Genomic DNA, 16,144 nt, shown 5'->3' on the forward strand with positions numbered 1-16,144 from the left:
ATAAGCTTCCCTATCCGTTGTATTTTTGGACTTGAAAACACATATAGCAGCAGCGGGACTAGAAACTAAGAAGCTGCAATGTGGCTAATATTATGCTGATGAAAAGCAAACAGAACTTCGTTCCTTTGCCAAGCCCGCTGCAAAAGCACAACACTCGGCATGTATTAGTCATGTTTCCCTATACCGAGAGCTTTCCCTCCACCATGCTGTCAGTCTAATCTAAACCCCTCTCCCTACAGTTATGGAATAATACAGGAGCCTCACTGCTTCCACTTCAGCTTTTTTCTTCTCACTTCCCCAGAGCTGTCCTCCTCGCCAGCCTCCATACTGCCTTCCAGGAGAAGGGCACGGAGACACTCACCTAAAACCTTCTGGAGGGCAAGGCAGGAGAGAGGCTTCGAGACGGGGATGGCTGTGCATGCACAGCCAGGTTAAGCCACCCGCTTCCCGCTGTCCCCTGGGGCTCCCCTGCAGCTCCTGGGGCTCCTCCGGAGTGGCTGACCCAGGGGCTGCCATCGCACAAACCAAGTGGCAGCCACGGCAAAAGCAGAGGGCTCACAGGCTGGCCCATCCCTTCTGAAATACTCCAGTTTTGTTTTCCTCGAGAGCTGGCGAGCAGCTGGGAATCACTCTGTATAATTTGTTTTCTCCATACCACATCTTTCCAGGTTTCAGGGGGTCCCTCCTGCTGGGCAGCACTCTCTCACACTGCAGAAACACCCCACTATGCACTCAACTTCCTTTCTGAGCAGACTATTAAAGGCAGAAATTAGTCAAGCTACTCTCAGGCACACGGATGCAGACATGGAAGGAACTGGTAGCAATCAGAAAAGCCATCAGGAAACCAGCCTGTGTCATCCCTGCTCGGTGCACACAGCAAGGCTGTGCTCAGCGGCCAAACGCACACGGTCCCTACCTGCAGCTGCCGAGGAAAGGCAAGAAAGATCTGATTTGATATGAAGAGAGGTGGTAGAATGCAAAAGGATCTATTTACAGTGAGTTACAGCCTAGTATAAACTGTGGTGTCCTGGGCAGCACCTGCATGGAAAACTCAGCTTTCTGCCCCCACCTTACCTAAGGCTCCTTGGCAGATGTCTGTGCGAGTGGCTCCACCGGCTATGAACTGGGGGCTGGAACACAGCTCCTGAGAACAAAACGAGCCTTGCGTTACATATGGCCGCAGGTAAGGGAGGGAACAAGACCCCACTTGCAGCAAATTTAAACAAGCGATTGCCCTCAGCAGATGAACGCCACAGAGATGGAGCAGGTTGGGAATGAGCGCGGGCACCAGACACGCTAAGCGCGGTGAGAACAGGAGCTGGTGACCAAAGCTTGTGGACAGCCATCTCACATCACAGTATGTGCCAGGAGGTCCACTGCGTTTTTACACACGTGCACACGCCACTCTGCTATTACCTCCCCACCACTGACTACGTCAGGGTCTTTCAGAAATGCCTAGGCACCCTGGAGTCCATCTGACCCGATGGCTCCCTTGGCCAGTCAGGGCTGGTTCCGTAGCCAGAGGCACAGGCTGAGAGAGGGCTCGTAAAGGAAACCTCCACACCGCGGTCAGCTCATCTCTCTGCTAAGGGAAAGAGTTATCCGAAGCGACGGCCCCGAGCGCTACCCAAAGGCACTGGTTTTTCCACACGGAGAGTTCAGACCGGAGAGGTGAAGGGCTTTCTGGTTGCTTTGTTTTCCAGATGCAGCATGCCACCCTGCCAGCCCAGCCACCCTGGCCACCCTGCCAGCCCGCACCCCGGGCGAAGGGACATCCCCAGGGCCCTGAGCGGCCGCAGCCTCACGAAACGGGCGCACCGGGATTTCGCAGCCGCCGGGGCCCTGCCGGGGGAGGCAGCGGGAGCGGGTCTCAGCCCCGGGCCGCCATCGGCAGCCGTGCCCCGACCCGGTGCCGGGCGGAGAAACGCGCCTCTGGCTGGGCCGAAAGGGAGAAGGGAGGGGGGGGGGGGGGCGCAAACAGCACACCCACGGCCCCCGCAGAATTAAATCAAACCCAATTTAAGGGGGGGGGGGGGGAGAGAAAAGTCGGGTGAAAAGGCGCGGTGGTGCCGCGGAAGAATGCTACCCGGACCCCCCCGCCGCCCTACCGTGGGTCTGCGCCAGACGACGCCCTGCGTCTTGTAGGAGCTGGGCCCCAGCTCTCGGTAGCCGAGGGCGGTGGGGCCGGCGGGGAAGGAGGGGTCCTGGAAGAGCCGCCCCTCCTGCAGGCACTCCTGCCGCAGCGCCCCGAAGTCCTGGCCCAGGTAGGGGACGGCGTGGCCGTGCCGCCCCGCGCCCAGCGCCGCCGCCCGCTCCTTCGCCACCGCCGCCGCCATCCCCGCCATCGCCCCGCTGCCGCCGCCCCGCCCCGGCCCCGCCCGGCCGCCCCCCCCGCGGGTGTAACGAGTGCCGCCAGGGCTCAGCCCCGCGGCGTCCCCCGCTTTGCTCGGGTCCCTCCGCACCGGCACCCCCTCCGAGCGACCGAGGAAGAAACTGCCCTCCCCCCGGTATCCATCTCCGTTCCCCCTGGACCCGAAAGCAAGCACGTCTCCCTCGCCACTGGCACCTCATCGGCTCCACGCCTGTGCCAGCCCCAGCACCCATATTGCCACGCATATTCATCAATTAAAAAAGAAAAAAAAAATCAACATTTCCTGGGTAAAACCCAGGAGTATCCGTGTCCAAATCTGGAAGCTTAGAAAAAAGCCAAAGGAAGGGAAAAAACTAACGTGGCTCAAAACCTAATATGGTACATACGCACCCTGTACTATCAGTCTGTTGCAATTGTGAACACTGCACACAACTGAAATAATTTACAGCTTGATTTGCTGGGGGTAGCCAAAGCATGTGTTGCTGTCACTGCTGGCCTGTATCCATCCACAGCCCCCCGTGCAGCCCAAACCGCACGCAGCGAGTTCCCCCCAAACGCGCACCCCTGCTGTGCGGTGGGGGACAAAGGGGGTCTCCGTTTCAGCCGCGTGCTGCTGCCAAGGACGGCCAAAACACTGCTCCTGGCACCACGTAGTACGGCAACCCTCCAAGAGAGAATTCAAACCATTTGTTTCATATTTTAGGTCTGACTCAGGATGTGCTGGGCGCCAGGCAGTGTTCCCCGGCCGGCGGCGTTGAGGCTGATAGACCTTAATGCTGCACCCACCGCCTGCGCTGGCTGCCCGGCCACCTCGGATGGAGAGGCACCTCCTCTTGTGGGTCATATCCCAAGCCCTGGATGCACTAAACACTTGTTTGAGCCATCCTATCTGACTAAAATGAACATTGTTGTTTGAAAAATGTCTAAAGAACCTAAAGATCATAGCTGGCTGTACCATTCGCTGAGATGTGACGGCAAATTTTCCTTGAAAATTATAAATCAGAAGTTTTTCTTCATTGCTGATATACGGTGCCTCGATGTCCCAGGAGACACTGTCCGTTTGCTTGGTGACTTTGGACTTCAGTCACTTATGATTCCTCTGCTTATACTCAGCACAGGTCCTACTTACACAGTTACGTGGGAAACCATTGCTGTTGAATAGGAAAACAAGGTAAGCATTGCCCATTCAATTCACTGTATGGTAGAGGAGGCCCCCAAAATCTGTTTGAAGTTAGATATGAGAGTGGTATGAGCCACACCAGCCAGCAATACCTGTGTAGATCATGGCCATCCGAGGCAGCAGTCCTGAGGCTGCCTGTGAGGTTGTCCAAACCTGGCCAGGCACAGACCGACTTCGCTCTGCTTTGAAGGTGTCGGTTCTTCCTTGCAGGTCAGAGGGGCTCTCTTAATGAAGACAATAGTGGTATTTTTAGCTGAATATTGAGGCACATGGGAAATCAGTCCCACATGGAGAACTGGAAGCGGATCAAGTAATGCTACATGCCGTAAGTGCTCTCTGAACAGAGCTGGTATATGCTGTGCGCACTCAATTACTGGTATGCCATTAGCCAAGGTCTCCAGCATGACTGTGCTGAAGCTCTAGCAGGACACAGTATGACACCAGAGGATGGCTTTGCTCGACTGTTTTGATTTATTAAGCACTGCTGAATTATCTCACAGACAAGGCGGCCATCTACTGAACCAGGAGACTAAGAGACAACAGCACCTCACCACCTCAGAATTTAACTAACAACCAGCCGTGTTGCATCCTAACATGACAGATCCAGGAGCTGTAGAGCTGCTCAAAAGGCGTTTGCTTGGCTCCACACAGTGGTTCAAATCTGTACAGCTGCCGCAGATCAGACTTCTCTGGTTTTTGAAGAGCCACAGTAAAAGGAAACCAGTGCCAGTTTAAAGCAGTGGTTTTCACTGGCCCACAAGACAGGTTTTGGTTTGTGAACTCCTCTAGCCGCTTTCCAGTAGATACAGAAGTTTAAGCTGGGTTGAAGTTTGTCATATAATCGCTTTGCTTTTCTTAGTCATTTCCCCTGCGTCCCATAGATGGTGTTCACAGACCACTCTGGGGTCTGCTGGCAGCGTGCCGACAGCCTCCGCTTGGACAACGATTAAGAAGATCGAGTGTATACAAGCATGTTATACGGCCACGCTGCGCAGTCAGAGTTACCAGAGTTTTCTTAGAGTCTCTGTGGTGGGACAGGGATTGAGATAGAGCCAAATAGAAAAGGAGAGGGACAGAAGGGAGCAAAGCCAGAAGGAAATTGAGCCAACAAAGATTCAAGTAGGCAGTGGGAGAGGGACTTGGGGCAATGCAGAGAAGAGGTACCTTTGCCACCATGGCTTGTTAGACTGGCCCCAACCATACAGGGGCTGTACTGTCCCAGGTGGTTTGATGACAGACTAGGATATGTCAGTGTAATACAGGATTTCACTTATATTGGAAGTTGGCCGTACCAGCTTTCATCTGAACAGCCTACCTACAAAGTCTTCTGCAGCCAGGTAAGTTGTCAAGTCAGCTGCTTCCAGCCCAGCAGCAGATGTGGATGTGAGGCCACAGTTAGAGGGAAGTTCTTTTGAGCACTACACGAGCCAGTCCCTTGATCCTCTACATACTCACACAACATGCCCTTTTTCTTTACAGAAAGGGGTGATTTCCACTTGACTGTGAGACCAGTGTAATCCTCACAGGTAAAACAGCAGCCCCAAGAATAGTTACCCACTAGTGTCCCCCTAAAACTAGGCAACTTCAGAAAGAAAAAGAAATGTGACTTTTTCTTAAGCTCTCTGCACACCTGCAGCTCTTCAAAAAAGTCCCTAACTCTCACATTTTGCAAGTAAAGTGTTTTCAGCTGTTGCTGCGGCAGCTCATGCTGGTTGCTGATAAGGCGCATCCAGGTGCCACTCACAGCCTGGAGCCCCAGGCAGGATGGGCTTCTCCTTCCTTGTGCTCACTCTTAGCCATTGTAAGCAGCTCTGTGCTGCTCTGCTTTGCAGCATCCCTCCTCCCTCTTGCTCATCTCCCCTCCACTATACACAGATATTGGGGGAACAATGGGGAGCAACTGGCCAGCTGCCCAGGAAGGGGGAAATGGGGCCACGCACCCGCTGGGCCCCTGCTCTCCGCCCCAGGAGCTGCCCTGGCCTCACCGGGATGAAGGTGAGGCTTCCCAGAGGAGGAGGCTCGCAGCAGCAGTGGTGATGTTTCACAAGGAAGGGAATTGCTTTCCCCTCTGGAGCTGGGATCTGGAGAGGGACTGAGCTTTGCTCATCAGCGCAAGACTGGCTGCAGCCCCAGCCAATGCAGTGAGAGGTGGCAGAAAGACCTGGGTCATCCTGCAAAGGATGACAAGAGGACAAGAAGAAACAGCCTCAAGCTGCGCCAGGGGAGGTTTAGGTTGGACATTAGAAAAAACTTCTTCACCAAAAGGGTAGTCAGGCACTGGCACAGGCTGCCCAGGGAAGTGGTTGAGTCCCCATCCCTGGAGGTATTTAAAAGACGGGTAGATGTGGTGCTTAACAACATGGTTTAGTGGTGGACTTGGCAGTGCTGGGTTAACGGTTGGACTCGATGATCTTAAAGGTCTTTTCCAACCTTAACAATTCTCTGATTCTATGAAAATGCAGCCACCCTTCCCTGCTCCTTACAGTGCTGAAACATCTCCCCTGGATCAGCCTGGTTGTGTCATGGAGCTTCACACCTGGAGTGCAGGCGTTACTGCTGCAGCACATCATCTTCCTCCTCCTTGGGCACCAACAATTTTCTGGCTTTTATAAAACAAATAAGCAGGATCACTGCTAATTTCAGATGCATTTCCCTATAGGGAACCCACTAGGCTGCAGCTTGTAGCAACACTCCCCCACCCTGAACATTTAGTGAAATATTTCATCCTCTAAAAGAATAATCTTATAGACAAACCTTCAGGACCTTTCGCAGCTCACAGTAGTCTGCCTATTCATAGTCACTTCATTTTCACACTAATAGGGTGGGTAGGAGCCCATACATCTAGAACAGGAGAAGGCAAGCTCTCTAAATCAAGCTAATCCCTTTTCACACTGTACAGTCTACAATACAGCTAAGCAGCTTTAATTCTCATTAGCAAAGTACTGCAGTACAGGAGAGCCATTTCATTTCCCTCTAATGCACTACAGCAAAACTGTATCTAGAACTGTTAGGTAATAGGCAGTTATTTTCTCCTAAAGATTTCCACAGATATGGAACAGTTTGGATTTCATGGAATTTGCAGATTCTTCTTTGAAACTGAGATGATGCATTTTCCTGGTTTATTCTGTTCTTCCCCATTTCTCTCGCCCTCTTGCTGTCAACAAGAAAGAGGAAGAGGGGAAGGAAAGCAGGAAGAGCCAGGCAAAAATATGCAAATCCCAGAAAAAATAGAAATCACAATAATTTTTTTTTTTCTAGTTGCTATTTCCCTAGGGGTTAAAGCCACTTCAGCAGCAGCTTTTCAGAGTCATGGAGAATGTGAAAATTTTTTTCCCCCATAATATAGCTGCCAGTTGTTGCTGTAGTCAACTATACAAACATCATCTTTTCCTCTTCTTTATATCCTCTAGATGGTGCTTGTGTATCACTTTCTACACAAAATAAATCACTCTGCTACTAATCAAGCTTGGAAATGGATTTGAAGTGCTGTGCTACAGGTCACTAGGAGCAGAGGTTTGTGGTGGACACACTGCGTGGTTACCCGATCCAAGCCTCTGTCAGAGAAAATGATTGTCCTCAGCCTCTTCTCAAATGTGAGATACAGGACAGAAAAAATCCTGTGGCACATTTTACTGGAATTTATGAAGATTAAAATCTGATTGTATTTCCTCTGTATTGCACCTTAACATGCTGGTGATACACAAGGGTTCACCCCTTCTGTGCACACTCGTGTCCAGTGGCAACTGGAGTTACAGAGCACACAGCATATCAAGTGTATGTCCAAAAAAATACATGGGAAACAAAAGATTCCTGATCAAAACAGCATTTCCCAAATGCCGGAGCACCATGCTTTTCCATGAACAATGTTGCCATAGCTTGCAGCTTACAGCAAGCACAGCAAGGCCTCTGGGCCACAGGAACAGAGGCAATTTCAGCGCAAGAGACTGGTGCAGGGAGGGAAACAAACCGGTATTGTGCCTCACAAGCAGACAAAGTGGGTGCCTCTGGATGGGTCTAGTTGTCAGGAAAAAAAATCCATCCCGGAAAGAAACAACCCTCCCCTCAACCCTGTATTATCACACTCTCTATTCTCATTAAGTACACAGACACACCTAGAAGCACTGAAATGTAACAGAGACAAAATTCTAGCCATCCTTCTCCTTCACTCAATTTTAACAGTATTAATTTAATTTTTAGATAACCAGTATAATAATTCCCTCAGCCCAGCCTTCTCCACCTATGCCCACCTGGAACCAAGTAATTTCATTTCCTCTTTTGCATTCATGCACTTCAAATATTTGCAGACAAGCAGCCCAGCTAGCCTCTGTTTGGACTCCTTATCTCAACAGGTTTCAGTCCTTAAAAATTCTTTCTTCGCTTCCCCACACCTCCTGTCTAAACTTCCCAAGGGGCAGTCACCAGACATGCTCTCTGGCAAACAAAGTTCCTGTTTACCCAGCTCTCAGCTGGACGCGCAGGGGGCTTTGCTGGGGAAACCTGGGCATTAAGTAGGAAGACAGCAGAGAGCAGCTGTCCTCCACAGAAAATTGCTCATGCTTCGGTTCTTGAACCTACAGACATTTGGAGCCACCTGGTCAGGAAGGTGTGCACGCCTGTGTCAGTACAAAATGAGTAGAAACTTGGAGGTTTTGTACTACAAGAACAGGAACCACTAATTTTTAAGGTCTAAAAAGCTTTCTGCACCCAAGGCTTGCCTTTTTTTTTTTTTTTGCTTGTAAACATTTTACACGCAGGAAGCACTGCTGTAAATATGATGGTTGGCTTCTCACTAGCTGAGGTAACACCCCGTTTTCATAGATGGGGAACGACTTTTGCCTAAGGTCACACTGGAGATGGGGAGCAGGGGTTACCAGCTTGCCTCCTATTTGGTGATAATTTTCCACTTTTGGCCTGGGTCACGCTCCTGGATTGTATCCTTGCCCTCGGCAGGTCATATGGCCAAGTGGCCATCTCTAGCTCTGTCAAGTTCACACTTTTTATTGCTTATTAATTAATTAATAAAAATCACACTGCTTTGAGAGTATCAAAGACAATTGTTTTAAAAAAAAAGATCACTTATGACAGAGGTGGGTTCAACTTCTCAACATCTTCCTGTATTTAAAACTCACTGACATCTCTACAGCCACGTAAGCTGTAGCAGTAGATATCCAGCACTAGGTTTTGCAGCTGCTTTACCCTCCAATAGTATAGAGCCTGATCTCAGAAGGAAGGAAAGGAGTTTTAAACCATCTTCACCTGGATTTTTAAAGCACTGGTCCTCAAGCCTGACTTTCAGCACACTGAACGCACACAATCACTTTCTATGTGTAAATAGGCGTGTCTGCAAAAACACTGCTTTCCCTTGCTCCTTGTTAAAAGTGTATTTTAAAAAGGGGCAGGGAATCCACAAGCTTTTAAGCAAATAACGTGGGAGTAGTACAAGGCAGTGCCCACAGTCCCAGCAGCACCAGCTGCGGCCCTGCCAGCTCCCTGCCTGCGTCTCTCAGGTACATCTCGGGTACATATTTGCACTTCTGGTGCCTCCTCCCTCCAGGGCTGTTGGAGAGTGTAGGGCAACCCCTGGCTTCACTCGAGCCTGCTACCTGCCTATATTCACCTCTTCTTGCCCAGGAGGCAACGACAGAGCTGCGCTGCACGCCAGTGAGCAGGCTGGTGGGCAGGCATGTCCAGGGTCGCGGCGAAGCTGTGCCAAGACAGAGCGGCTGCGGACGGGCTGGGATCCAACAGGAATGCCATCAAGTATCTGAAGCAGGACTACGAAGCCCTGAAACAGCAGTGTCTTCAGGCTGGCACCCTATTCAAGGATGAGGAGTTCCCAGCCTGTCCTTCCGTGCTGGGCTACCAGGACCTGGGACCGTACTCCCTCAAAACCCAGGGGATAATCTGGAAGCGCCCCACGGTAAGAGTGCTTTATAACTGCCTGTTTTACTGGGTTCAGATCTAATCAAAGCCCACCTGAACATCCATGCTAAATCAGTGGTGAACCTTGATATCTACTATTCCTGTATGTTTTGGTTTTTCCTTCTGTCTTGCTTTAACTCCGTGGTTAGCAGAAGCAAGGTTGAGAACGGGGTGGAAAAAAAGAAATCAACATCTTCTAAGCCCATTATAAAGCAAGGAATCCTATATCTGCTTCATGGGAACCTGCTTCCTCTCTGTCCATCCCAGCTCCACGGAGCTAAAAAGACCAGGGTACGATCCAGAGATGGATGCAAACACCCCACGTGTACCCAGACAGAGCGCAGGGCACCCCAGGAGATATCAACCATCAATTGTAATGGTACCTACACTGTGGTCCTGCCACTGGGCACTTCAGGAAGTCAGGCTAATACTTAAATAAAATCCTGTGCCTCACTTGAAGCCACCTATAACAGTTAAAAAGCAACTGACTGGAACTGTTATTACCAAAATGTATATGTCCTATAAATGGCCTTTAATTTAAAAATAGTCATTTTCATCAGGAAAGATTAGATGCTGAACTTTTTTAAAGCCACAAAATCAGGGCTTCAGAGATTTTTCTTCACTTTCATTTTTCAGTCATTTTTTTTCTGTCTCTACGTTGCTCCTCCTTTGTCATTTTGCCCCTCCTTGCAACATCAAGAACAATTGAAAAAAGGGGAAGGAAGCAAAAAAACCCCGAACAAGCTTACCTTCCTCTGATTGGGGAAAGGAGAACGGGAGAAGAAGGGAAAATTTCAAGGCTTAGATTCTTGCCCCCCTGCTCCGAGAAGTGAGAAACGGAAGCTTGCAGGTTTAATAACTCCAAGTTTTTACCTTGGCAACCCCATTTGTCCATCAGCACTTCACTCTGGCACCTGAATGTTTCAGCAGCAAGTACCATGGATGTATCTCTTGGCTTTGCCTACTCTGGGAGACCAGCAGCCTTAGAAAACTCATTAAATTATACTGTGGTTCCTCATGCAAGAACAACATTGTGCCTGGTGCAGGCAGAGGCACAGTCACAAGTGTACTGCGGTCAGGAATGACCAAGGGCTGAAATCCAGCAGGGTTAAATGTCCCAGCCCTGCTTGCCAGAGACCTGCCCATGCGGGACCTCTCTGCCCTCCTGGCACTCAGCAGAGACACAAGCATTTTATGGACACTTAACCCACAAGTACCAGGAGCCACTGGCTTGTCCCTATCCATAGGGCAGAGTCCAACCCTGCTGCAAGGTGGCACAAGCACATGTGCTGGGGACAAACCCTCTGCTTTTCTCTCCTGTGGAGGAACCTGGATCTGACCTGCTTCTGTGGGCTGCAGATGACACCTGCTGGAGACCACAGCCCTGCTCATTGCTTGGGCTTTTTCAAACAGCTGACAAGTTTCCCTCTGCAAACTGCCCACAATTGCAGGCTGATGGGATCAATGTTCACTTACCTGCCTGCATCTGAAACAGGCAGCAGGACCCAGTGGGCAATCTGGAAGAGACCTGCTGGAGAAATGTGCCCTGCAAAATAAATATCCACTGCTAAGGTCATCTCCCCTTGGTTTGTGACTGATGGTTTGCAGACAGTGAGGGTTAGAGACTCTGCCATCAAAGACTTATCTTCTGATTTCAACAGCGGGTTTATAGAAAGAGAGAAGGTGGAAATGCAGTTGTGAGAAAGGTGTATGTGGCACTTGGCAGTGGCTCAGAAAGGACAGGTGTCTTAGGCAAGTAATAAGTCACAGACAGCTGACTGCCACCAGGTGCACCAATTTGGAGGGAGGAGAGAAAAACCAACACAAAACCTTTTCCATGTGGTAGGTAACCTACTCCTGACTCCTGTCCACAGAGACAGACCAGCTGGATAACCACAGAAGCAAAAAGGATGTAGCTGAGGTCACACCTATTACGACAGGAGATTCACAAACTGGCTCTTCATCTCACACACACACAAGTCCTGAGTTGTCCCTGTCTCCGTGGCTCAGTGACATGGGGATGCTCAGAGCTGACAACGGCTGCTCTCTGGGAGAGTGGGCAACTGCCTAAGCCTTCATCAACACGGGTCACCAAGTTAGGCTTCCTATAAACTGCCCCTTGCTGCCGTCCAGAAGCTCATGGAAAATGCTTGAGAGAAAGGGAAGGCTTTACCTCTAGAGAGACAATATTAACTTCCTAATATAGGGCATGAATTGTTGGAGGCCTCAGAGTTGGGGTAGGAGGGACAGTCGTTGCCATAACCTACTCAGCTGGCCCCAAAGGGCCTGGAAGAAGCGGGGGGGGGGTCACTAATGAAAGCGTTTGCGTGGCTGGCTTCCCAGGAAGCAGGGTCAGGGTTGGCGAACATCCTCCATGCCGGTGGCAGTGGAAGCTCAACACAGCTCCAGCGTCAGACCCAGCAGTGATGGTCACAAACTCATCTGCACTGCTTGAGCCAAAACCACAGCAAGATAAAATAAGGTGTAAATGGTGAGGCTGAATTTTCACCTCCGTCCCCACAGCAGCAAAAATTCTCACCTATATCACTGGCAGTCTCAAGTAGCAAAGGGCTTCAGGATTTGCCTCCAAAAAATACATGCAGTTTTCAATTTAATAAGGCAATGTTGTTCTGATACAACATTAATCAGATAAAGGACAAACAATATATTTTTTAAGAAATGGTGAAAGTGTTTAATATTTTTTGAACCTCCACATTGAAACAATGAACAAGAAACAAGGACTTTTCAGACCAGAAAGGGTGATGCATACTTTGAAAATATGTCTTTTCAGGAGTTTTGCGCCAACCCTCAGTTTATAATTGGAGGAGCTACTCGAACAGATGTCTGCCAAGGAGAGCTGGGTACGTACAGCACTTCTGAATTTTGTTTTGCAAGAAAAAAAAAAATGAAGCTTAATTTAAAAACTCCTCATACACAGACCATTTTATTTGCTATCTGCCAGACATAGCATGGAGAGAGGCAGATACCCAAGAAGGGGACTCACGCACCAGCATTGCTGCCTGGGACAGGGTGTACACAGGCTTGTAAGAGCATTATCAAACCTGGGAGACACCAAACTGTCTCTTGGAGGTAGGAAGCTAATTATCCCTTTGCAGAGCAGAAGACTGGCTTGTTTTTCACCTCTTGAGACAGAGCTGAACACCAACTTAACTGTGAGAGCACTTGCCTTGAAGCAACAGAGCGGGCTTCATGCCCATCCCAGCAAGAGTGGCTCCAAAGACTCAGGGGACAAGGGACACCAGGAAAGTTTCACCCAGTAGCCTAGCCATTGAGGATTTTTATCTGGGAGATGGAGCAAGTTCTAGCCACCGTTTCACGCAAAACAAGTACACAATAACCAAGGAGAGGAGCAGGAACTGGTCTAGTACAGGGGCTGGGGCTATGACTTGCCATTTCATGCCAAGCAGGATGGCCTGTCTGCTTGCAGGCATGAGTTAGAAACAAGGATCGCATCGTTAAAAAAATATGAACAGAGCACGTAAACTTTGTAATACCATCCACAACAAGCAAATTGTTCCAAGGACTTCATGCTGAATTCTTCTTCTGCTTGTACGGTGTTTGGTGTAGAGCTGCGAGCAGAGGCAGGAGTGACCAGGCACTGGGCACGCTGTGCCAACACAGCCAAAAAAGGCAGCATTGCTCAGCTCCCTGAATTAGGGACTGACGCTGATGAGATGTCTCAGACAGCACTCATCCTCTCCTGGAGTTCCATCATAGCAAAACTTTCTTGCCCATTTTTCTCCAATGCTTGTTGTTGTCTAAGCAGAGCTCTTAATGCAAGCAGCCAGAAGGGAGCTGTAAGGGGGCTTTATTCCCCCTTTGAATAGCTGCAGCAGCAGCCTTCTTCCCTGCCTGCCTCCCTGATAAGATCCAGCTCCAGAAGAGAGCAGCAGCAGCCTCTCCTGACTACATATAGAGAAGACTGAAGCTCTTGTAATGAGAATTTGATAGATTAGACACAGAGAAATCAGCCTTTCTCCCTCCTGCACTGCTTACTGCAGTACTCCTGACCTTACTGGTCTTCTAGCCCATCCATTGTGCAAATGAGATTCAAACAATTTCTGCAAGTCATTGGCAATAAATAATACCAATGCTGGTCCTGTAAACACAGCACCATTAAAGCAATTGGTAAGAAATACCCTGGTGTGTGGGTCTGTGCTCCAAATGCTAAATATAAGATGCCCAATCATGTACTTGCTCCAGGATATTTATTCAGTGGATGCTGGAACAGAGTATGGGGAAATCACTTACTGTATTTTAGAAGAAAGGTTCAGATAAGTAATAAAAGCGCCATTTCTTGTCACCTCCAATTTGGGAAGTTACTATAATAGCATAAAAAGAAAAACCATCATATGTGTCAAGTAAAACATCATTTTCCTTGATAGTTTACAAGCTAAAGGACTGAAGAATATTACCTGCTCTTAAACTAGAAGAGGTCAATGCATTATTTGTGTTAAGCCTAGAAACTGAATGCAAATACCCTGAGCCCCTTCTTATTTCTGCCACCTCCTGAATGTCTCTGTGGAGTCCCAGTCCTTTGTGCTAAATGGGCTTTCATTAGAGAGAAGTGTCAAAAATCCATCAAACAACAGAACTGGTCCCAAAAGCCTCCTGTGAATCTGGTGATGGTGCCTGCCTCAGGGCTTTCCCAAGCCAGCCTTTGGTGGGCAGTACCCCAAGTGCTGGTCCTGAAAGCAACCCCTAAACCTAGAAGAAAAGCCCCAATATCTGATTCAGTTTGTTAGGAGCTTCCTTTTCTCTCTCTCTCTCAAAGAAAAAATAATCAAAGATAATCCAATTTGTTTCTGCAAGACTGCTTACAATCACTTCTACACACTTCTAACCTTCACAAAAATAAACTTCAGAATATAGGCATGGGACTTCCCTTTTAGCGTTCACGTATTTGCTTTACATCTCTGAGGCATACTATGCTTTTTTGGTATTTGATCCAATACCTTGAATATCAAAGCCCTTGTTACTAAAGCCCTCATGTAAAACACTTCTATTGAAACAGACCCTGATTACATATTTACATAAGCTATGTATGTGACCCGTTAACAAGTCCTTTAGGGAAACAGAGCCTATTTTTAATAATCTTCTCTGACATGTTTCTTTTCTTTTAAAAATAACACTGCAGGTCTGGGTTTACATGAACAAAAGGAACAAGAAAACCCAGAGTTAGTCTCACTCCATTAAACTTATTTCTTTGACAACAGTGTAAGCTAGATGAATATCAGCTTGGGAAGTTTGATGGGAACTTGAAAGACTTGAAATATTTTAAATGTTCTTTGAACCATATCTTTTTGATAGCCTAGTAACAACTTGAAATGCAATCACATAGTCTTAGTTATTAAAGGTGACTTATGAAGTTTTCTTGCAGCTATCTGAATAAGTTAACTCCAGAATTGTTTGCAGAAGGTTTTAGGAAGCAAGTGGCATAATTTTAATTTAAAGAATATAAAACATACTCAAACCCTTTCAGTTTAATATTAGCTTTCCAGATCTGCACCATTTATATTCATGGGGCACCTTTTGTGGTAAAGGCTCAGAGGGTACTCCAGACACTCCAGGTCCCCTGGCCTGGGCTGTCACCTGAAGTCCCCTGAAGCCAATGCAGATGCACCAGTTCACACCAGCTGGGGAGCCCACCCTACATGGGCTTTGTGTGCATTTTGTCTTATGGGCAGATTTGGGAAGGTTACAGGTAGGGTGGAGAACAAACCAAAGCCTGACAGCTCTGAGATAGACCCGATATCTGTTGAGGGAGCCTTTGGAGCTCCTGTAGGCAGTAGAGTGCTTAATAGCACTGGGTTTGTTCACTTATTTTGCTATAGACATTCATATATGGCCATTCTGATGTTCAGTCCCATGGCCCTGGGAGTATTTGAGATCCTTGTTCTAGGAGATAAATCCCCTAGATCTCAAAAAACACATTCACTGATAACTCTGAGATCCCAAAGAAAAGAAAGCCCATTCCTTTGCTGGGTGCTCCTTTGCCTTTCTGTACATTTACTTCCTAAAAAACTTTAGGAAGCCTTCTTTAGAAATCTCAAAGCAGAAACAGCCTGCACTGCCAGAAATTGTAAAGCTAGCGGATCAGTGCTTCCTTGATGTCTGGTAGGATGCCCCAGGTACTATGAGCTCTGAAGAAGGGCTTCCAGCAGAGACTAAAGCTGAGAGTCAAATCTGCTTGACAAACCGGGAAGCAAGAGCCACAGCATTGTATTTGGGTCCCTTCTGAACACCAGGCATTGCTGAAATAGCAACAAGCCAGAGTGCAGTCAGGACAGAAATACCTCTGTACTGTCTAGCTAGATCTTGGAACCAGACACTTGGACTTTGGGCTTAAACTCACCATCACTAGGTCAATAAAGAGTTTAGATGCTCTGTGTCTAGACACTTTGATGGTAGCTAAACAGAAACTGAGTGCTGCTCTGTGGCAACTGAAACTAATCAAATTTCTCATTTATTTTATGGCCTCTGAGTGCAGCGCGCTTGGGTAAACATCATCAATACAGAGGAGTTGCTCAGCTCCCAGGTCACCAAGGATTCGGTGTTCTCTGCAGCAATTCGATTATCTCTGAAAACCAGGAGGTGCCTGCATAGCACTGAGAACACAAGCCATCTCAGTACATCTGTGAGCAGCGAGT

At 48.4% G+C, this 16,144-nt stretch overlaps 2 protein-coding genes across 4 annotated transcripts in view; one reads left to right on the plus strand and one right to left on the minus strand.

Moving 5' to 3' along the window:
* LOC104019299 (calpain-2 catalytic subunit) overlaps positions 1-2,358 on the minus strand; it is a 28,674-nt gene extending 26,316 nt beyond the window's left edge. Inside the window, exons 1-2 of the mRNA XM_087775949.1 lie at positions 2,109-2,358; positions 1,075-1,144 (exon numbers count right to left, since the gene is read on the minus strand). Of these exons, the coding sequence (XP_087632075.1) occupies positions 1,075-1,144; positions 2,109-2,345 (307 nt within the window). The 5' untranslated portion in view covers positions 2,346-2,358. The remainder of the gene's footprint in view (positions 1-1,074; positions 1,145-2,108) is intronic.
* A 6,650-nt stretch (positions 2,359-9,008) lies between these two features.
* CAPN8 (calpain 8) overlaps positions 9,009-16,144 on the plus strand; it is a 30,599-nt gene continuing 23,463 nt past the window's right edge. For 2 of the 3 annotated variants that reach the window (XM_009472524.2, XM_087773828.1), the window contains exons 1-2: positions 9,020-9,471; positions 12,265-12,334. In XM_009472524.2, coding sequence (XP_009470799.2) covers positions 9,235-9,471; positions 12,265-12,334 — 307 coding nt within the window. In that variant the 5' untranslated portion in view covers positions 9,020-9,234. Of the gene's footprint in view, positions 9,472-12,264; positions 12,335-16,144 lie in introns of all 3 variants that reach the window. The other variant, XM_087773829.1, reaches the window with a different exon arrangement.

Source organism: Nipponia nippon, unplaced genomic scaffold (assembly GCF_047370975.1).
Source record: "Nipponia nippon isolate SJK-2023a ecotype South Korea unplaced genomic scaffold, ASM4737097v1 scaffold_4, whole genome shotgun sequence".
Lineage (NCBI taxonomy): Eukaryota > Metazoa > Chordata > Aves > Pelecaniformes > Threskiornithidae > Nipponia > Nipponia nippon.